The following is a 22,444-nucleotide window of genomic DNA, read 5'->3' on the forward strand; positions in this document are numbered from 1 at the left end:
GTGAGTGAGACATGTCGATGTTGGGATGAAATGTGGTGCATTTATGAATTTTGTGATAGATGATTGTAGTGATTGATGAAATGTGGTTCATTTAACTTTATTTATATGCAATGCGGTTCATATTGGGATGAAATGTGGTTTATTTATGTTGGGATGAAATGTGGTTTTTTATGTTGGGATGAAATGTGGTTTATTTATGTTGGGATGAAATGTGGTGCATTAATGAAACTATTGTGAAATGTGGTTAATTTTATTACTGTGAGATGTGCAATTTCGTTTATTTATACATGGTGCATTAATGAATTTAGTAAATAGATGAAATGTGGTTCGTTTTATTACTGTGAGATGCGCAATTTAGTTTATTTATATGTTTCATTTATTTTTATAAGTGACATTCAGTTCATTGTAATAGATTGTAGCACTCAATTGTGTATTTTTGTTATTTAGAAAAAAAGTAGACGATGTCTTAGCAAGGCGAACCAATGTCGACGACAGCTAGTGGGTCCTCAAGGGCACGTACTCCTAGGACAGGGAACAAAATCCCTAAGGAACGGTTCCGCATAACAGCGGTGGACACCGTAGGGTTGCCGACATCTCCAAGGAAAATATTGAGCTGATTTAGGTCTATCTGCGGGGTCATAGGGAGGCAGAAATTCAGTATTTTGCAATATGACATCAAGCTCGTGCCGGCCGCAGAGAAGGACATTGCTTGGCTAACGTTCAAGGAGAGCTTTGATTATCCTGCGGAGCATGAGGACCGTCTCAGGCGGGCTGCTTTCAAGGTTATGGGCAATGCTTGGAAGAACTTCAAGACTAAGCAAGTCGGCGAGTTCGTCTACAACCCGGCGAATCCAGATCCAAGGGAGAAATTTCCTTGGATCACGGAACAGGTCTGGGAGGAATTCCATGCGAAGAAGTCGACCCCCGAACCCAGAGCTAGAAGCGAGGCATATCGCTTGCTCCAGACCAGGAACCAGCATCCGCACCGGCTTGGCACCGCCGGATATGCCGGTAAGGAAGAGGAATGGCAGCGTGAGGATGAAGAAGCGGAGGAATCGTGCACACCGCTCGTGTTTGGCGATATCCCACACCCTCGGGCTAGGAACTGGGCCAGGGCCAGGTACCAGAAGAATGATGATGGCACAATCTTCATGCCAAATGTAGAAGATCAACGAGTATACGAAGCTATAGTAAGTGTCTAGTCAAACTAGATGTTCGCATTGTTTCCCATCGTGTAGTTTATTTAACCCCACTAAATTGTAATACAAAAGGAGTTGGTTGCCGAGCAACAAGCCTCGCAAGAGGCTTGCTCTCAAAGACGCGAGGACGACCTCCTCACGAAAGCGTTGGGCAACAAGGAACACCGTGGACGGACACGGGGCGTTGGGTCTTCTGTTCCCTGGAAGTATGGATTTCCAGACTACGTGTGGCAGTACAAGAAGCGGACTTTCAACAAGGCGGAGAAAGATGCACGCCTTGAAGCCAAGATCCGGGCGTCGATAAGAGCTGAGCTGACATCTGAATTCGACGAAAAGCTCGAGTCGATGAGGGCCAAGATTAGGCAAGAGATCCGAGAAGAGCAACAGAACCCCCAGGCCGCCGCGGCTGCTGCGCACTAAGAGTTAGGAAGTCCCACCCAAAAACGTAGCAGTTGCGCATCAACTGAGTTGGCGGAAAATCCAACATCGGTCGACAGCGCCGTCGACCACATAATGGTAACCATGAACTTACTCAATACATGAAAGACTTAACGAATCCATATGATATATAATATGCTAAAAAAATTGATTAATCTATCGTAGGAACCAACGAGCTGCACCCTCACAGTTAGGGTGATGCCGACCTTCACGGTTCCAGCAGCCGAGGGACTTGCGTACAAGCCGACCCCAGAGACAAGAGTGCATGGAGCGCAACTCAGGGCCGACTATGCAAAAGTTCAAGTCGACTCGGTGAAGCCCGAATACGAGCTGTTCCCTCTGAAGTATCCACCGAATGACGAGGTCCTCTCACTAGGAAATGCCCGTGGTACCTTCATCTAATGGCCCAAGGACCTCATTGAGATCAGGGTTACAGCGAGGCCAACCACTGCACCAGGCGGTCGTCCACCAAAGAGACCCACCTCTGCTCCTTCAGCCCCTCCTGCTCAAGATCGTCATGCACAATCTTATGATGTGCAGTTGCAGTACGACACGGATTTTGGGGAGGACCGAACGGAGGCCGACAACAAGGCGATTCATGAACCCCCATCAATGAAGAAGAGCAGGAAGGCACACTCTTCCCCTCAGAGAATTACTCTCGATAAACCCGAAGCAAAGGGGAGAGGAAGGGGAGGAAAGGTGCAGGCCTCGCTTCTAGCTTCAAGGAAGCTAGATCTGGGCAAGTGCCAGGAAGAGACTAAGGGCAAAGAGGTCAAGAAGAAATACGTCGCTCCACAGGAGTTCCAACTAGGCATGCCATTGGTTGGAGATGACGTGCTTGCCGCAATGGGCACCGCTTGCAAGGACCTTCACTTATACTACATGGAGAAATCTAACGCTAGGAAGCCAAGTAAAGTTACCGATATCCTTGGAGAGCACGATGGAAAGCCATTCCTTGGTCCAATAAATTATATCGTGGTCGACTTCAAGGATCTTTTTGACCTCTATAGGCTCCGAGCGGTGGACACAAGCCTCCTTAAGTGCTACTCCTTGTAAGTATTGTCGCCCAACTCAATCTGGTAATAACAATCGGTTTAACTTGCTTACAAGATCGTTTATCCTATGTGTAGGTTAAGTTGGCAATGGTGTCAGAAGCATGCACCGGAAGTTGCCTTCCTTGATCCACAAGTGGTCACTGTCACAAATCTCCAGAATGACCGTCAAGGAATGGTCAACTACATCTACGACACCTTGTGGTCCTGCCGAGATAAGGAGTACATTATGTGCGCCTATAATAAATAGTAAGTGTGTTAACTAAATATACACAACAGCATGACACATTCCTTGAGTACTTAATTAAATTTCACTATATTAATGCCGCAGTGCCCATTGGATTCTTCTGGTCATAACACCTAAGTGGAGTACATGTCACTACCTGAACTCCAGAATTGATAAGAACGCATATGATTGGACTCCAATTCAACTAGCGATAGATGAAGCGTGGGCCCAATACGTGCAAAGAGGAGGCCTCAGGAAGATAGGACATGACACCCTCATCCACAAAAAAGACTTCCCGGTGAAGCAACAAATAGGTGACCAGTGCGGATTCCATGTGTGCCACAACATGCGCCTTCTGTATAGAGAAAAGGTGAAGACTTTAGCTGAGTTTGAGGTCGGTGGTCTCAATTGTGATAGACTAACTACATTTTAGTACTTATATATGATCGATCAACTAATCTGGAATTATGACAATGTAGGGCACAATAACCAAGTCTCTGCCTACCAGCTTTGAGGAGGTTCGCGAGGAGATAGCCAGCTTCATTCTCCGCGAAATAATTAACCCCAAAGGAATGTTTAAGCTTAAACTAAAATGATGAACAATGTTGAACTTTTATGTTTAGGCAATGATGAACACTTATTATGCAACTGTGATGATGTAACTGTGATGTTTATGTTTATGTATATTTTTCATATGTTTATGTTAAGACTTGCTAAATAAATATTTGATCCAATTAACTCGGTTTTGCAGGTGAAACATGATAAATATTTGAATGGATGTGAAATATGTGAATGGATGTGAAATATGAGATGGCTATGAATGTGTGGTTGTGTGAAATATGTTGATGTCTGTGTATGTGAATGCATATGTGTATGAATGGGTGATGCTGGGGAGCTGGAGATATTGGATATCTATGTTTGTTTCTGTCATTTTTGCATCGGGCATGGCTAGCAAAGGCCTGAGGCTAGCCAAAAAACAAAATTTATTTTTTTGTGTATTATAGTCATCTGTGACGGGCCATAACTAAATGCCCGATTGAGATGAGGTCATCTGTGACGGGCTCTAGATTAGGCCCGATTGAGATCAGTAGTCATCTGTGACGGGCTCTAGTTTAGGCCCGATTGAGGTCAGTAGTCATCTGTGACGGGCTCTATTTTAGGCCCGATTGAGGCCATCAGTCATCTGTGACGGGCTATAGTTTAGGCCCGATTGAGATGAGTATCATCTGTGACAGGCTCTAGTTTAGGCCCGATAAAGTTTAGTAGTCATCTGTGACGGGCGCTAGTTGTGGCCTGATAGAGATAGGTTATCTGTGACGGGCTATAGTTTGACTGGTCGTCTGGGTCAAAGCTATCTGTGACGGGCTTTACTTAGGGCCCGATTGAGATATATTCATTCGTGACGGCCGTTTGCCCGATTGAGATAACTCTTCACATCAGTGACTTCTAGACTGTGACGGACACTATGCCCGATTGAGATGGGGCTTACCGCCTGATTGAGATGAGGGTATCCGTTCTAGTGCCACTTTGTTCAGATCCTAATCCGAACACCCCAAAACATCCCATATTACATCCGAACACCTTAGCCCAAAGCTATTTCCTATTCCTATTTCTCCTATTTTTATGTCTAATCTCTTTCTTTACCTCTACTATTATAAAAAATTGAAGATGTCTTTGTCAAATCTTTTGCTATGTTGCCTGTATCCTATTCGGTTGATGTCGTTTGTGCCGCACGAAGCATACCGGTCTCCAATTCTGTTTTTCTCGCCCGCTTGTGTTTTATTTCATCTGTCCTCCGATAGGGAGCAGCGATGCCACGTGGGGGACACGCCGCGAGATGGGCAACACCGAAGCGCAATCGCCCCTTTTCCGCGTCATCCTCATGCGCTTTCATCTGTTGGCGTGACGGGTCATTTACTCATTTTAGCGCGCATGTATCCATTGCAAACTCTTGACGTGCATGGTCACCACACTTCGTCAGTCCTGATCGACATTAAATAGGATCGACTGTCTGATGGGGTGGTCTCTGTCCTGAAACCATTAATCGATTCCCTTCATTATTTTTATGGAGTAGGGTTCGACTAGAGGTTTTCAGAAAAGTGAATAGTCTAGATTCTCAGCAGGTGCTCTCGATGATCGGGATTCATTCGGAGTTCGATGACTTTGATCGCGATATGAGTTCAAGGTTGCATATACACGCCTGCCCATGGAATAGCGCGGTAGCGCCTCCATCTCTGCTGCCATGACTAGGTTTGTTCATGGCCCCAAATCACGACGCACGCCTAAGCACCACGGCGGGGTCAGCATGCGGCTCCATGACGGGCACCACCACGGCAGAGAAAATTGTGATTTTGCTATCACAAAAGAGTGCTTTCGCTGGAATGCTATTCCTTTAAAGTGATTCATTAAAATGCTATCTTAAACTGAGGGGTGTTCACCAAAATACTATTTTTGGTCTTTTTGGTTAATAGAAATGATTTTGCTCTATTTTAGCTTTTCTTCTTACCAAAATACCCTTCTCTCAGCAGAGACCAAATCGAGAGCCCCAAATCGAATTGAATCAAAGCCATTCTCTGCCTTCTCTTCTCGGCCTCTCGCCAGCGGCGAGCGCCATCGCCCTCCGCTCGGCTCCAGCTCCGGCGCCGGCGCTGGCCCCCGCCGCTCCCTCACCTGCTCCTCCCCTTCCCCCTCCCCTTTCTACTCGCGTCGTCGCCTCAGTCTGCACGCGCCACCGCCTGTCTGCTCGCGCTATCGCCCTCCGCATCGGCTCCGGCTCTAGCGCCGGCGCCGGCCCCCGACACTCCCCCACGTGCTCCTCCCCCCACCTCCCCCTTTCTGCTCGCGCCGCCGCTGCCTCAGTCATTAGCGCCCTATCCACAGCCGCCGGCGCCGCCCTCCGCCCGCTCTGCCACGGCGCGCCGCCGCCACCGTAGCCGTGGGCGCGGTCGCGGCATCCAACTCCCCTCCTTTTTCTCGCCGCCGCCGCCGCATCGCCGCCACCGAGAAGCAATCGGCGGTGGATTCGTCGTCCTCGGTGACGAGGTTAGCCCCGCGCCACCACGCCCACCCCACCCTCGCTGGCCCCGCGCCGGCACTCCCGCCCCACCCTCACCGCCCTCTTCTTCGGGGACGCGGCCGCCGGGGAGTTGGACGCCGCGGCCGCGCGCACGGCTACGGTGGCGGTGGCGCGCCGCGGCGGAGCAAAGGAGGCAACCGGGCGAGGCGAGCGGAGGACGGCGAGCAGAGAGGGGGAGAGCAGTGGCCGGTGGTAGGTGAGGTGGAGCGCTGGTGGCCGGAGGAGAGCAGTGGCCGGCGCTCCCTCATGACAGAGGAAGAGGAGGAAAGAGTGGAGAGAGTATGAAAGGCGGGCACGTATCAAGGGTATTTTGATCTAGGAAAAGTTAAAATTGAGGAAAAACATTTCTATTTACCCAAAAGAGCGAAAATAGCATTTTGGTGAACACCTCCAGGTTAGGATAGCATTTTAATAAATCAGTTTGAAGGGATAGCATTCCAGCAAAACCACTCTTTTGCGATAGCAAAATCACAATTTTCTCACCACGGCAAGGGTCAAAACCACGCCGGCGATGCCAACGGTCACCAAGTTGGCGATGGTGCCTGCGGCAGAGAACGCTGGCATCACCGTGTGAGAATCGAGGCCCAAGAGGTTGAATTCGATCGAAACAGCAGGAGAACACAACCAGATTGGCAGACAACATGGCGAACAAGCCGAACAGGCCGGTGCGTCACCACCATTGCCGTCCAGCCGTAGCTAGCATCGAGTTGCGCCTGGCGAGCATCTGAAACGTGAGCAGGAACACAGAACTTGTAGTGTTTCTCGTCTTTTGTACTAACCTAATGGTTGCTTTGTTGCTTCTGCTTCTATTTAAAGAGGTGATCACCTAAGTTTCTTTTCACTCTGGTAATATTTGTTTGGTTGACCAATTACTGTTATGGTCCTGTGCTTTTTGTTGACCAATTACTGTTATGGTCAAGACTGATCCGCCTACGCAAGAAGCCCCTCAAAGCAAAGGTATAATAATAACTAGGTGTTTCCTCGCACTTTGCTGCGGAAATTCCCAAGTAATTTTTAATATTTTTTAATAATCGAGCTAAAAGTAAAAAAATATATTAGTTATTAACAACAAATAAAACTGGTTTATCAAACTATGTTCAGAGAGAAATACATTTAGTAGACTCTGTATGAGATTATAGATGAAATATGATAAGGAAGATAATTGGATGTTGATTTGTAGAATTCAGTGAATTATAGATGAGGTTGCATGCTTGCATAAGTTTTGTATGTAATTATTGTCAGTGGATGATGAGGTGGCATGCTTGCATGTTGAACTTTAGAAATTAGTGGATTATAACTTTATAGTAAGATAGGATTGGATTCTATTTTGCCGGATGTGTTGCATGTTTATAGATGTCTTAGATCTTTTCCCACAAATTTTTACTGTTCAATTGATTCGATTAGATAATTCTCATCAATTTGCATCATTGTGTACTGTTGAAAATCGAAAACTGAACTGTTATATAAACTAACAAGCCTAAATGAAAAAGAAGTCTGATGGTAATTTCATCCTAAAAGATCAGTTCCGTGTTAGCAACCTCTTCTCTCAACTCAAGAACTTGAAAGATTAAATGCAAGAAAGCGAAATTGGGGTAATGTTGGTGGTGGAAGAAAGAAGAAGAAGAAGCGAGAGCATACATAACTCTAGAAAGTACTACAAGATTCTAGAAGAGATAACCAAGGCAAGAGTAGAAAATTGACAAAGAGCCAAGCCTGCTCCAATTCGCCGCCGCCGCCGATGCCGCCACCGTTCAATTCTGGCGTCCTCCAGCAAATGCATCATGTGTTGATTCATAGTATACTGCTTGGCTTTGCTTGGGCCAGGGCTTCTGTGGGCTACTGAACCAGCCTATATTGCAGCACACTTGAGTTCTTAACAATCCCCATTTCTTGAAATTTGGCTTGTCCTCAAGCCAACTAGAAGAGGGTGTGCAAAACTCAGCTCCGCCTAGTTCCCATGGCAGGTGTAAAAGTTTGGCTCTGCATATAGTTGAATTGTTATACATGCCTTGGCTGTCCTCTAATTAAAATTGTTCAGATTCCTCCTTGTTCTGTTGTAACAATCAAGTAGCTCCCAACCTCTCAAATATACCCCATTCAAGTGGAAACAAAGAACTGTTACCTTCCAACATAAAAGTCATGGTTGATGAAAATGTTGCATTACTTGGTGAATTGGCAGCTTGCACTAGCTTCAGACTAAAATTTTCTTATATAGCCTGCAACATGCCAACCAAAAATTGAAGAAGCTCTGAAAGCATCATCTTGGACTGAAAGCTTGCCTAATGCTTGACATGAACAATCTCATCTTGAATAATGTATTTCCATTGATTCAGAAGTGCAAGGTTGACACGACCTATGTCTAGGGCAGCTGCAATCTAAAAACTGTTGTTCACCATTGTTCCTAACTCAATCAAGTGATTTGAAAGATAGTCCACAATGAAATTGACCATAGAAAGGTTGATCTGCTTCCTCTATAATAAACTCATATATCTGTCCAAGCTGATAGCACCAAGGAATAAACTCAGGTTTGCATAGCAATTATTGAAACTCTGTCCAAATTCCATCTAACAATGACTGAATTCCTAAGAAACCCAAGCATCTCTTGTCCATGAGAAAACACCATTGACTAACTTTATCATCTGTCAGTGTTAATATCATGCATGAATTGCACCCATTATATGTTATATCTCAAGTATTCAATGGGCCAAAAAACATCAATTGTAACTGAAACATATAGCATGTATAAATCCTCCTTGGCACTATGCTCATCAATGCAACATTTTCCTGTAGTACTACCAATTCTAGGATTATCCCCATCGATAACAACACCGTCGGTGAGCTCATATGCACTCTTCTTAGAATTCTGTGCACTCGTACACGAAGTTGATTGATGTTTAGATTGCTGCAGGGAGCAATCATCTTTCCTACTAACTCGAGCAAATAGATAGCAATGTGAAAACCAATCACACCAGAGTTTCTTTTCTTTAGTACATGATACCTTGTTCTGCGCTATACCTGGTGCATGTGCAATAACCAATGACCTCATACCCAAACAAAAGTAACATGATCTAAGAGAAGGATCCAACATAATCATGTGCTGGGTAGCCTTATCATCACCTAGATGCTAGCCACTGTATATTTCATTCGCAATAAGCACAACACACAATTTGGATGAATCTGGTGGAGGGCATGGTTTGAACTCACCCTAGTGCAAGACATCAAGCATCAGCTCAGTGGAACATATTCCAATATTTTGACATGCCAATTCAAGATAACTTACTTCAGTGGATGGTGGCCAAGGTTGCAAACAATATACTCCAGGAGAATAGCAGCCGAAGATCAGGCTGGATGCTGCTCGCAACTGTCATCTGCTTGACTTTGGTGCCTTGTTGGCATGCCCAACTAGTCCAGGGTCATCGAACATCTATTGTCCATCTTCTTTTCCAAGATGAGCACAACATTTGGCTGCAACACCATGACTTGTGATGGCTCTGTGAGCCCTGTGATCATCTCCCAAGAAACTGCTATGATTAGAGGTGCAACCAAGACCTGAATAGCGATGTCACTGATGTTGATGACAACTGCCGAACACCTTGTTGGCGTCACCACGGAATAGTTTGAGGTGCCAATGCAAGGGACCGGGTCCTTGTCCTCGCCATCTACCAACTCTAGGAGGGCTATAGCATTGGAGGCGCACCTATCCACCAAGGTCACAGTGAGGTCAGCCATAGCATCTGAGCTAGAGCAATTCATCGAATACTTGGCGAGCATCGCCCTTGGTTGGTTGGGATTGTCAATGTAGGTTGATTCGATGGCATCATCAACAGCTACCAACTCCACAGAAGTCGTGTCAGTGGTGGCACATGTAACCACCAGCCACAGGAGGATCGGGCTCGACGGTGGGGCTAGAGCATGTCGTTGAACACATGGTTGGCGTCACCTTGGACTGCTTGTCTTTGCAAATCTTTAGTATTCTTTTGGACCTTGGGTATCCACGATTCTACCACCGCCTTAAGAGACAACAGATCATCGCTCCTTCTCTAATCTGCCTCCACCTGTCTCTGCTCGAACTCTGCGATCCGTCTCAAAAGCATATCGAACTTATCCTCCCTTGCCGTGGCTGCTTGCTTGGTAAGCTTGGTGGGAATTAGTGAGCTCTGATACCAAATTGTTAGCAACCAGCTTTTCTCTCAACTCAATAACATGTAAGATTAAATGCAAAAAAGCGAAATTGGGGTTGGAAGTTGCATGTTGTAATACATCTCGCAATGTTGGTGGCGGAAGAAAGAAGAAGAAGAAGAAGAAGAAGCGAGAGGAAACATAGCTCTAGAAAGTACTGGAAGATTCTAGAAGAGGTAACCAAGGCAAGAGTAGAAAATCGACAAGGAGCCAAGCCTGCTCCAAGTCGATGATACCGCCACCGTTCAATTCTTCCGTCCTCCTGCAAATACATCATGTGTTGTTTTATAGTATAATGCTTGGCTTTGCTTGGGCTAGGGCTTATGTGGGCTACTGAACCGGCCTATATTGCAGTACGCACGAGTTCTTAATATTCCATTCTATCCTAAACACTCGTGTTGTACTGGTCTTGTCAAAAATTTTGTTGAGAGAATTGTATCTTACTGTACCTGTCTACAATCAGCAGTTGCATACAAAGCAATCTTGGACCAGAATAGGTAAAAGCAAAAACATATTTTAACTAATTGATTATTGCAGAAAGCAATTGTAGCGTAATAGGGTCAGTCGTACGACAACCCCTCTCTCGGCCATGTTCCTTCTTTCCTTTTAACTTTCTCAATTTTTTCTCCCCGTTGTAATGCACGGGCAAGTTTGCTAGTTATTATATACTAGAAGTCAATTAAACTTCCTCCCAGCACTCCTATCATACTGAAAATTTGCTTGAATTATGTATTTTTCACTTGCTTAGGTTGCATCAATGCCAGATTTTATAAGGTAAATTTGTGGGTACGAGGCTTTGTGTCCAACTTAATAGTTCAGGACAACCATTGTACTTTGTTTCAAATTATGTCTGATCTTTAATATTTTTAAGATTAGCCTCGGATAACTGTTTTTGCATGCTGTTCAAGTTCCTATTCAGAACTACAAGTGCCTACATCTCACTGACTTGAAGGTGACTTTGTTTTCAGTTTTCTCCGAGATCAACTATATATGTTACCATATAGTGGTAATTAATCATTCTGAGGATCACAAAGATAAGGTATGATTATTTATTACTACTACCCCCTGTTGACCCATTCAACGCCAAGAAATTTCATTATCGCATCAACGTCCTAGGAGACATTTTAATCAACTTTTTAAGATGATCGTACTAGTTCTAGTTTTAATAATCGTCTGTCCACTATAATTGTACAGCTAGCATGATTGGGGTCAAGCTAGCAATGACATGGACGCCACAAAATATTGTTGATATTTTTCAGATACTACATATATAATTCGGGAATGCTACCTATATAAAAAAGAACTTCGTGTCCTAGGATTATTATACCGACATTTTCCAAACTGAGATTCTTTCTCCAACTTAATTCTCATTACACAAGCACTACAAATATTTCCAAACTGATGATTATTACGCCAAATTAATTGTCATTACACAGGCACTAGGAAATTGTAATCCTCATATTTACTATAGATATTAATCATTGTGTCCAGCTCTGGGTAACTATTGCATGTGTCCTTTCGATAGTATATTGGCTGGTGTCCTTCTGGTACTGGAAAGTTCAAACATTCCCATTTTTGGCCCACCAGTTAGGCTGCGTTCTTTCAGGCCAGATAGGGGAGATTATGTCTCGTTTTCCACGCGCACGCTTTTCAAACTACTAAACGGTGTGTTTTTCGCAAAAATTTTCTATAGGAAAGTTGCTTTAAAAAATCATACTAATCCATTTTTGAAGTTTAAAATAGTTAATACTTAATTAATCATACGCTAATAGCTCACCTCGTTTTGCGTATCTTTTCAATCTTCTCTATTTCCTTCTCCTCAAACACATCCTTAGTATATAACGTAGCATATCCTATCTTGATCCCCTTTTACTTCGATTGATTGCTTGATCGAAGCATATACATGCACACGATTTAGTGATTAGTAGCTGTACTATGTATGTATAAAAATTTAGCAACATCCACAATATCAAATTAGATTCATTACATCTAGCATTGAATTATTTTGGTACTATGTTTGTTTTATATTGAAAACGTTGTTATATTTTTTTTTATAAATTTAGTCCAATTTGACTTATAGATAAGAAGCTACTATAATCCAGAGGGAGTACACAGCACAGTATCCCAACTTGTGGTTTATCTTGGTATTTAATTACCAAAACCTCGTAAAACAAACGTCCAAACTTGCTTGAGGATTCACACATACTTTTATTTGACGGCTAATATGCATGCACGATTACGGCAGCACTATTATTCTTGTACCAATCGAAAATGACCTTACTAATTACTATACATTTTGCATAATTTTCTTACTCCTACTTTATTACGTCCTATGCCATCCCATCATGAATTATCCTACTACTCGCACAGGGAAAATTCTATTCGTCTCACAAGTCACAAGAGCATGTACCCTCGTTTTTTATGCTGCATTGCTGCCTAAATTGTCACTAAATCTTTTTTAAAAATAAACAAAATTGATTAATACGTAATGTATCACTATACCAACATCAACATAAAATTCAGTCAAATATTTGCATGTTTGTTGAGTAATACTATCACGTATCGACCTATCTTATTAATTTTTTAAAAGTCTTTTTACAACTATTTAAATGATAGGTAAAAAAAATAAAGAATTTCCTTTTCGAGCGACAAAAATCCCATCTCCCAACTCGCATGCATATATAGTTGCATCAACCCATTCAAAAACACTTACAGTTCCACAGATAATTCTGTCTAAATTTCCGTGTCTTCTGTGATTAACAAACACTAGTCTGTACTACTAGTAAACACTGCAAGTCTCTCTTCTCCGATCAGGTCAGGGATGAGTTATGACGCGATTCAATGGTCTCCTATTCAAGATTTCCTTGATGTAGAATGCAGCAGCATGAAGAACGACGACGGTGATCGCGGCGGCGACGATCTCAGCTCAGCGTCGCCGCCGGCCTGCACGGTGGATGCTGCAGCTATGGCCAGCAAGGTCAGGACGGCCGCCCGGCAGCTCCGAGCTCTGCTGGATCGCGACGGCATGGCGGACGATCCGTTCCGGTTCACGCTGGCCGTCGACGTCACGAGAGCGGCGGAGGAAATGGCCGCGCTCCGACGAGCCCGGCCGGCGTTCCGACGGGCGGTGGCGTCTCGCCTCAGGGAGGCCGGCTACGACGCAGCCGTGTGCCGGACAAGGTGGCTCGCGGCGCGCGACGTGGCCGCGGGGAACTACGAGTACATCGATGTGGTGGTGACCGCGGTCACCGCCGCCGGCGCCGGCGCAGCGAAATCCGCCGCGCACGGCGCGGAGCGGCGGTACATCGTCGACGTCGGGTTCGCGGCGGAGTTCGCCGTGGCGCGTCCGACGGTGGGCTACGACGAGCTGGTGCTGTCCGCCCTCCCGGCCATCCTGGTCGCTCCACCGACGGTGGCGCGGGAGGCGGTGACGCTGGCGGCCAAAGCGGCGCGGCGGTCGCTCAAGAGCCAGGGGCTCGCCGTGCCGCCGTGGCGGAAGAAGCGGTTCGTGGCGGCCAAGTGGCTCGGCCCGTACCGCCGGACGCCGCCTCACGACGCAGCGTCCGCCGTCGTCGCCCCTCGTGCCACCGCCGGTGCTGGAAGCGCCGGAGAAGCGGCGTGCCGCACGGTGGGGTTCATGCTTGGACCACCTATACAGCCATGGGCCATGGCTAGTAGTACGACGCAGTGTTGTTTTGTAAGCATGCGAGCAGCCAATCAGCCATGCACGTATGACATAATGGTGTGGGAATGATTAATCGGCGGAATATGTGGAGGCATCCGCATCGGCATCGGGGACGGAATGTGCGCGCGGCGGGCGGTTCACGGTGGGATCGATCGTTTCGCGGAGGCGCCGTCACAATCCGTACCTGCGGCCGTGCGTTTGTCAATTATTGTCGGTTGTCACTGAAATACTTCATGGTGACGGTGATGACGATGTCCTCTCTCCGTTCTAAAATAAGTTAACATAGTATTGAATGTATCACATCTTATTATTATAAATTTGGATAGACTTTTCTCCATATTCATAGCATTAGAGTGTGTTACATCCAGTAACTTATTTTAGTACGGAAGAGTAGCTAGCTAGCTTGCTCTATATATATTGATTTGCGAACTAAGTGAGATAAGCCACGCTTTCTTACTGAATTTATCAATATATGTTAAACATTATAGAAAGTACTTTAGGTGTTCAATTATTTTAGGAAGTGAAACCTTCTCTATGTCTGATTCACAATTAAAAATTAAGCACTTGATTACTACACAACTAAAATGCACTACATTCAGGTCCCTAAAGCTTGTCACCTTGTAGACCCCCGTTTTTATAACAGGAATCATTCGTGTCAACAGTACCATTTCCCTGGATCAAGTAGTCTGGTACACACGAGTTCATAGCTGAAATACCAAAAGCACATACACGAGAGTCTAGTGCTAATTATTACATCATAAGCCCGCAGGCATTGTCTTAAATCATCGGACCGAGCGGTCCGGAATACATCCAAAAGCAGAAATAGATAAGGCAGCGGAATTCAGGCAGCGGCATGCCATTGCCATAGGCAACGACCGTACTAAGACCTACTGAGCGCCATCGTCTTCATCTCCCTCCTGGTAGTAGGCATAGGGATCCTCCGAAGCTTCATCTCCCACTTCTGATTAATTTTATATTTGCAAGGGTGAGTACCAACCGTACTCAGCAAGCCACCCCAGCAAGAAATGCACATGATAGGGGTATTCAAAGGATAGCTATGGTTCCTTTGCGCAAAGCCAGTTTTGTAATTCTTTTCACAAGCCTAAGACCTAGCACAGACTAATCAAATTTTAGTACCAGTGTTCATATTAAACAATGACGGTTCTGTCCACCATCCATTGTGATCCCAAGGATAGCTTCCCGCCATCGAGTCGTTATGGTTTTCTGAGGACGTCCACATTCCCACCTCTCAGGAAGTGGCTCCATCAGCATAAAAATCATCATGCAATATCCCATCCCACACAAGTTAAGAATTTAGAGTCTAGCCAAGTGTAATACATGTCCCGGTGCTCAATAACCGCGAGCACGGCTATTCGAATAGATTTGGTTTACTCACACTGCAGTGGATGTACACTTTACCCGCACTCCGCAACTGCCCAACACATGAGCCTCGTCCCAACACATGAGACGCGTCACGGCAAAGCTTTTCGATAACCTCGCATTGGCAGTACCCGCTCCATGAACTTAAATCCTCATGCACTCTAGGTGTCCATGTTTCTAGCAGTGAGAGGAGTTCTGGCGCTCCCGGGAAAGAGAAGTCTCACACACATATTAAATTATAGTTCAAGTTAAGTTCTCTCTCTCACACACTCATGGCAGTCCTACCAATGGCGACACCGATGTAGGGCACGCCTCTCGGCCCTACCTCAACGGTTGTCCCATCGTAGCGCACCTGCCTCACTCAGGGGTGAACCATCTATGCAGGGATACTGCCTCCGCTCGGTTATCTAATCCGCTAGGTCTATACCCATTCGAGAAGTACGGTTGTACGGGGGTCGTTTCATGCTTAACTTCATGGCTCGGTCCTTAATTGACCGGGGACGGTACTAGCCTTTTCCAGATACCACCCAAATCCTCCGTCCGCCCCAGTCGAAAATAGTTGTTTAGTTTTTATTTTTTTTCCTTTCACAAATCATGTCATCAATATCATGGCAATGTGGCGCTCATGTCTCCACATGCCGCATCTCAATTACCTTCCCAAAGGTAATTGCCCAAGCATATAGCATTTGATAAATATGAGTATGCATAATTCTAGAATAGCATTTCTAAGCAATTGTCGTAATTGACTAGGGACTCATACGTAAACATGGTTACGAAGGAATAAGGGCAAACAATAATCAAGGCAAGGCATAATCACAAGTAGGATGTTCATCATTGCATGCAATTTTATTTGTAAACAAAATAATTTCGCAATTGGGATCAACATGTTCAAGGAATAGTGATGACTTGCCTTGCTCAAAGTCTTGCGGGTCTTGGTCCTCGCTTGGATCCGCAACTCCCTCGGGCTCTAAAATTACGTGCGAAGAAACAATTTGAATTCGGTTAGAATTCAAATAAAAATCCAAATAAATCCAAATGGAAATCGAATGCGAAAGTTGATTCTTTTATATTAACTTTACTACTCGCAAACTAGGGCAAACCCAATTTCGATTTTTAATATCCTAAACTATTTGCGGGTATAAATATTTTGTTATCGTAAGTTTTTAACTTAATTTATCCGAGCATTATATCCATATAATAGGTTAGAAATTTCTATCGTGAGCTAAATGTCGGACGGAACCCTAAAATTATCTTATAATATTATACGTTTTAATTTAGTCTATGACTAACGATTAAATATAATATACGTCTAAAAATTCCTAGCGATTAAATCCGAATTTCTACCGTGAATCGATTACTTATAGAGATTATCCAAAAATGATCCATAATAGTCTATAAAAATTCATCTATTTGCTTAGTTATTAATTACATCTAAATTACTACCGCGAATTGATTTCTTATAGAAATTACCAAGAATAATCCATATTTTATATCAAATTTCACAATCCTATGACTATAACTAATCTATAACTAAATTCTAATTATTTTAGATTTTCTAAACTTCCCTAATCTCCCTCTAATTTCCTATTTATTTCCTTTTATTTTTCTCCCTTTTATTTTTCTTTTTCTTTCCTTTCTTTTTCTTTTCTTTTTCTCTTCTTCTCTCTTTTCCTTCCTTCTTCCTCTCTCTTTTCCTTCCTTCTTCCTCTCTCTTCTCTCTTTTCTTTTCTTCTTCCTCCTCCCGGCTCCTCCCTGCCTCTCTCCCTCTCGGCTCCCTCTCTCCCTACCCGAGCGGCGACGGCGGTGGACGCTAAGGGGGAAAGGCGGCTCACCGGCAGTGGCGGCGACGATGACGACGGCGGCGGCGACGCGGACGACGGCGGCGCGGGCGGCGCGGTGGCTCAAAGCGGTGGCGCGGCGGCCTAATGCGGCGGCGCGGTGGCGTGGCGACGGCGGCGTGTGGAGGAGGGGAAGAGGGAGAGGAGGAGGGAATGGAGTGGGGGAGAATGGAGAGGGAGGGGGGGTATTTGTAGAGAGGGGAGGAGGAGAGGGGGAGGGCGGCGGCTTATGGCGACGCGACGGCCAGCGCGCGGCGCGGCAGGCGGCGATGGCGACGGGCGGGCGGCGCGGCGCGGGACGCGAGGCGGCGATGCGACGGGCGAGCGGCGCGGCAGGGTGCGGGGCGCGAGGCGACGACGCGACGGTCGAGCGACGCGTGGGCGCGGGGCGCAAGGCGGCGATGGCGATGGGCGGGTGGTGCGGCGCGGGACGGCGACGGCGAAAGGACGATGGCGCGGCGACGGGACGAGCGCGCGGCGCGGCGACGGGATGGGCGCGCGGCGGCAGGCGGGCGCGCGGCGCGGGGCGCGAGGCGGCGGTACAGGGCTCGAGGCGGCGGCACGCGGCGCGAGGCCGACGGCGACGCGACGGCGATGATGGCGACGGCGGCGCGGCGGGCGAGCGGCGCGCGGGCGGGCGGCGCGCGGTGAGCGGCGCGCGCGGCAGGGGAGGGGGGCGGGGCTAGGGGGACCGTGTCGAGCACCTGGAGTGCAATGAACAGTGACTTTTCTATTTTATCCCAATTTTAGCCCATTTTCTTATTTAAATATAGCCCTATAAATTCCAATTTTAGCATAATTGGAGTTTACTCCATATTTGTGTTATCCTAATTAAAAATTTACCCTAATTTAATATCACCCATATTTCATTTATATAATTTATTTGAATTTTTAATTAGGGTTAATTCTTATTTCATCGTACCAAAATTTGATTATTGCTAATATGGTCGCGACAATATTTTATTTGTTTCCAATCTCACCTCGACCTTATTTTAAATCAAATTCTAGTCATTTATTTTACTTATTTAATTTTGGGTTTTATTCCTAATCAATTGTTCTTTATTTGCGATTTATGAACTCCGAAATCCGAATCCAACAAAATAGTCGAACAAAATCGGCATGATGCAATTTATTTAAAAAGTTTTTAAAAATCCATATTTTTAGTGTTTTGATTTCATCGGTCGAATTTTCAGGGTGTTACACACCTACTCCCTCCGTTCCATAAAAAGCCAACCTAGGTTGTACTAGGAAACATCCAATCCGATCCTAGATTGATTTTTTGGGATGGAGGGAGTAACATCTAATAAAACATGACCACCCAGATTCACAACCTAGAGCATGTAGGACAATATACTAGTAGGCATCCACACCGAAATCCACAAAAGAAATAAATCTAGCACATTTTAGAACTTCCCCCAAATCAAAACAGTGGGCGCTCGCTTTATACGAAATGCCAAGCTCAGAACTAACTTACCGGGGGTTAGATCCACCCCGTGAATCGACAAGCACATCGCCCGTCACTACCAGCGCATCTTACTTGTTGCAACCTTCAATCCCGTCCTCACCTCCAAATCGCCTCCAGGTCGCCTCTATGCTACTGTTTGGACAGGGCAAGCACGGGAGGGAGAGGAGATGGAGTAGGTACATGCACACGCCTGTTTTAACATCGTGTAATAACGCCTCAATGGCGCACTGACTTGTGGGGTCCACCATATGGCATGTCAGCTAAACCGGGGAGAAATTGGGTCGATATTGCCGAGGCCTTTTTTGCACGGTTTGTGGATAGTTGAGAGGTAGAGATTTCTGGATTGGGGCAGCTCAGACAGACTCGACAAGAAGTTTAGGGATATCAGGTGAACTTATTCCAATAAAAGAAACGGCTTCGCCCTATGTGAAGGATGGTGGCTTGGGCTGGGCTCAGACCATGGCGATGTGGGGGATATGGGCTGCTGGTTTCGGCCTGTGTAGAGAGGAACAGAGATTGTGACAAAGAGAGATCGATAGGGGAGACACGGAGATAGACAGCAATAGATAGCAGAGAAAGAGATCAATAGACAGGGAGAGAGAGGAGAGGCATCGCCTGCAGTAGGGAGGGGAAAAAAGAAAAAGAAAGAGACGAATAAGTAAAAAGTATGAAAGAGAAAGGAAGGAAAAGAAAAGAGATTTTTCAGAAAGTTTGAAATTTGGAGATTTTTGGAATACTGGTGATTTCTTTGGATAGGGAACTTTGGGAAATTTCAGCTCCACTTCCAAACTCAAATAAAAACGAAATAACTCCAATTAACAAACGATAAAATAAAAAGGCAGCGTAATTAGTTTATTTAGTCACATTAAGCATCTTGGCAGCGTAATTAGTTTATTTAGTCACATTAAGCATCTTTCGATTTATGAAATTTTCATTAAGTTATTTTAGACGAATAGACACGAGTGTAAATTTTCAAAATCAGACAAATTAGAAAACACGAAAAACAAGACGTGACAACAATATACTATATTTAGGATACAAGCTCAGTATCATATACGTTTCTGCGTCGATAGGCACATGCAAATGAACAGACGCTGCATGGACGTACCTATACATGGCTTAGGTACATATATATTGCAGTGACTAATGAGTCCCTGGTGCATTGTACCTGGACACCTTCCATTATGTTCAATGAACCTAGACATAGGTCAGTCGTCGGTGTCGAGTATTGACAACCAACAAGGGCAAACGGCCAAAGGTAAGCACACAAAACATATATAGATCCTCCAATGGCAAGTGCAGTAGCTCGCAATGTTAATTTCTCAGCAATGAAGGAACGATTATTGGCATTCAAAAAAAAAGGAACGATTATTCAGATTAAGAGAGAAGCATCGAGGCCAGTAAACAAAATCTGACGAAGCTTGATCAATAATTATCAACGGATCTGAAGGCCGTACATTATAAGGTTAGTCCTGTGTTCTTTAATTTCATGATCTTGCTTCCGTTTATGTGCTTTTAATTTTTTTTCAAAAAAACAAAGAAAATGTAATTTCAAGTAATAAAAAGCATTTTGTTTATAGCTTAAGAGAACAGCATGATTAATTAAACAGCGTTCTGTTGGGTTGTATTTTTTTTTTCATTTAACTTGTTGGATTGGATAGATGTATTGTCAAGTATTTCATGGACCAAAGAATCTTTTTCAAAATCAAATAGACTAACTAGGAGCTTTTCCTTCAAATATGTACTGATATCATAAGGTTACAAAAGGAAATGCTAACACTGTTTGGACATTGTTTGGACGTACATTTCTGTACCACAAGGATCAAATTATTTATGCCCGGTACTTAGAAATTTCGAAAGAATTTACATTCCAGCAAGCATGAATCGATGGATGAGAGTCGCAGCACGCGTGTCCAATGCCATGTTCCAAATGGACATGTGTATTTTCGTTGAGCAAATTTTATTGAACACGAAATAGGGAAATCCTATTCTTTTGTAATTGAGAAGAAACTCCTGAATTATGAACAGTTGGAGAACTCAAGACATTAATTTTTGATATGTTTCACTTAACATATGCAACGATACTATTTATTCTCAAACTGCCATCACATGTGTGTGTTTGGGTTTTCAATAGATTCATGGATGCATTCATGTAAGTGTTTTGTATATGTGTCCAAATTAAATACGAATGTTAGTAAATCCAGATGAGAGATATGGAGAGACCAAAACGTTTTAAAACGTGAAATGGCTGGAATAATTAATATTAGAAATTTCACATGATATTTGATAAATAGGGTCAACTAATTTGTCTCCCATAATTACCTTGTTAATTAGCAGCCAATTATGGTGATGTTTCTGTTGCTAGTACATACATGAGCTAACATTTACGCCGAGTGTCGACACTCCACTGACATTTCAGTAGTCCACTGCCGTTTTCGCACAATATATGCGTTACCGAGCAGCCACGTCTCATGAACACCGCCTCTAAGTACAGCAACTTCCGATCTCTCTGCAGATGACGACGCCATGTGCGAGATCCAGGACGAAGCGCGCCACCGCGCCGCTGGACGCCGCCGCGATGGCCCGCCTCGCCGTCGTCCCGGGCAGCGCTGACAGTAGCGGCAGCGAGCACGAGGCCGCGCTGTCCAGCCTCGTCAACGAGTACCTCCTCGAGGCGGCCGACGACGCCACCGTCCCCTCCGCCGCCGTGCTCGCCGTTGGTGGAGGCTCCGACGCCGAGGAGGATGACGAGCACGAGGGCGGCGTCGGCGCGGCTGAGGAGGTCGACGAGATCGCACGCGTTCTGGACGCCGCCGGTGGGGGCGACGATGATGATCTGCGCCGCCGGATCTTCGCCGACGTGGTGGATTCCATGCGTGAGCTGGAGAACGTCCGCGCCCAACGGTCGGCGTTCCGGCGCGCGGTGATGTCCCTCCTGCGGGAGCGCGGCCACGACGCCGGCCTCTGCAAGGCGCGGTGGAATAAGACGAGCAGCATGGTCGCCGGAAGCTACGAGTACATCGATGTCGTCGTCGCCGCCGCCACCGCCGCCGCAGCAGCAGATGCTGCAGAGGCGACGAGATACATCGTCGACGTCGGCTTCGCCGGTGAGTTCGAGGTGGCGCGGCCGACGGAAGACTACGAGGCCGTGCGCTCCGCGCTGCCGGAGGTGCTCGTCGCGAGGCCCGACGACGTGAGGAAGGTCGTCAGGGCGGCGGCGTCGGCGGCGCGGCGTTCGCTGAAGCGCCGCCGCCTCAGCGTGCCGCCGTGGAGGAAGCGCAAGTTCATGCTTGCCAAATGGCTTGGCCCGTACAGGAGGACGGTGAACGCCGTGCCGACGTCTGCCGGCACGGCGATCGACGGCGGCAGCTCGTCGGCTGTCTGCCGGACTGTCCATGGTTTCGAGGCGCCGCCTCTGGTCATGACGACGCCGACCGGGCTCTGGGGTTGACAACTTGGCATGCATATGGTAGGGACTAGGGTGTTCATTGGTAGTTTGGAGTTGTATTCATGGTGATTGCTTGGATGATTGGAGAGTAATTGTTTTAGGGGTGATGTAAATATATATGATAGGAGAGTAAATAGCTTGCATTGTTTGTATGGGATTAGTCATCTCTGTTATATATAGGAGATTTATTTATTTGGGAATGGAAATTGTAAAAAGAAATGTAAGATAGTTGGAAATAGATTGCAAGGTGTTAATATTGTGGTGATAATGCGTATATCTTGTGGTCAACACATGGTATTTTGTTTTGATGTGATGATTTTTAACATTTTTATGCAGCAGTCGCACATGATGAAAATTGGCACATAGTTTATTGCCAATTTTAACCAACGTGCCCATATAATAGTCAGCTATAAACACAAATTACACCATTAATTCTATCGCCAGCTCTTGTGAGGCAG

At 45.6% G+C, this 22,444-nt stretch overlaps 2 protein-coding genes across 2 annotated transcripts; both read left to right on the top strand.

Moving 5' to 3' along the window:
• The first annotated feature begins 12,991 nt into the window (after positions 1–12,991).
• On the top strand, positions 12,992–13,924 carry LOC127753764 (uncharacterized). Its single transcript, XM_052279188.1, has one exon. It carries the CDS (start codon positions 12,992–12,994, stop codon positions 13,922–13,924), a length of 933 nt encoding a protein of 310 aa, XP_052135148.1.
• A 7,107-nt stretch (positions 13,925–21,031) lies between these two features.
• Positions 21,032–22,239, top strand: LOC127755463 (uncharacterized). The gene has a single exon (XM_052281141.1). It carries the CDS (start codon positions 21,054–21,056, stop codon positions 21,987–21,989), a length of 936 nt encoding a protein of 311 aa, XP_052137101.1. The 5' UTR covers positions 21,032–21,053; the 3' UTR covers positions 21,990–22,239.
• The last annotated feature ends 205 nt before the right edge of the window (positions 22,240–22,444 follow it).

This window comes from Oryza glaberrima, chromosome 11, assembly GCF_000147395.1.
Source record: "Oryza glaberrima chromosome 11, OglaRS2, whole genome shotgun sequence".
NCBI lineage: Eukaryota > Viridiplantae > Streptophyta > Magnoliopsida > Poales > Poaceae > Oryza > Oryza glaberrima.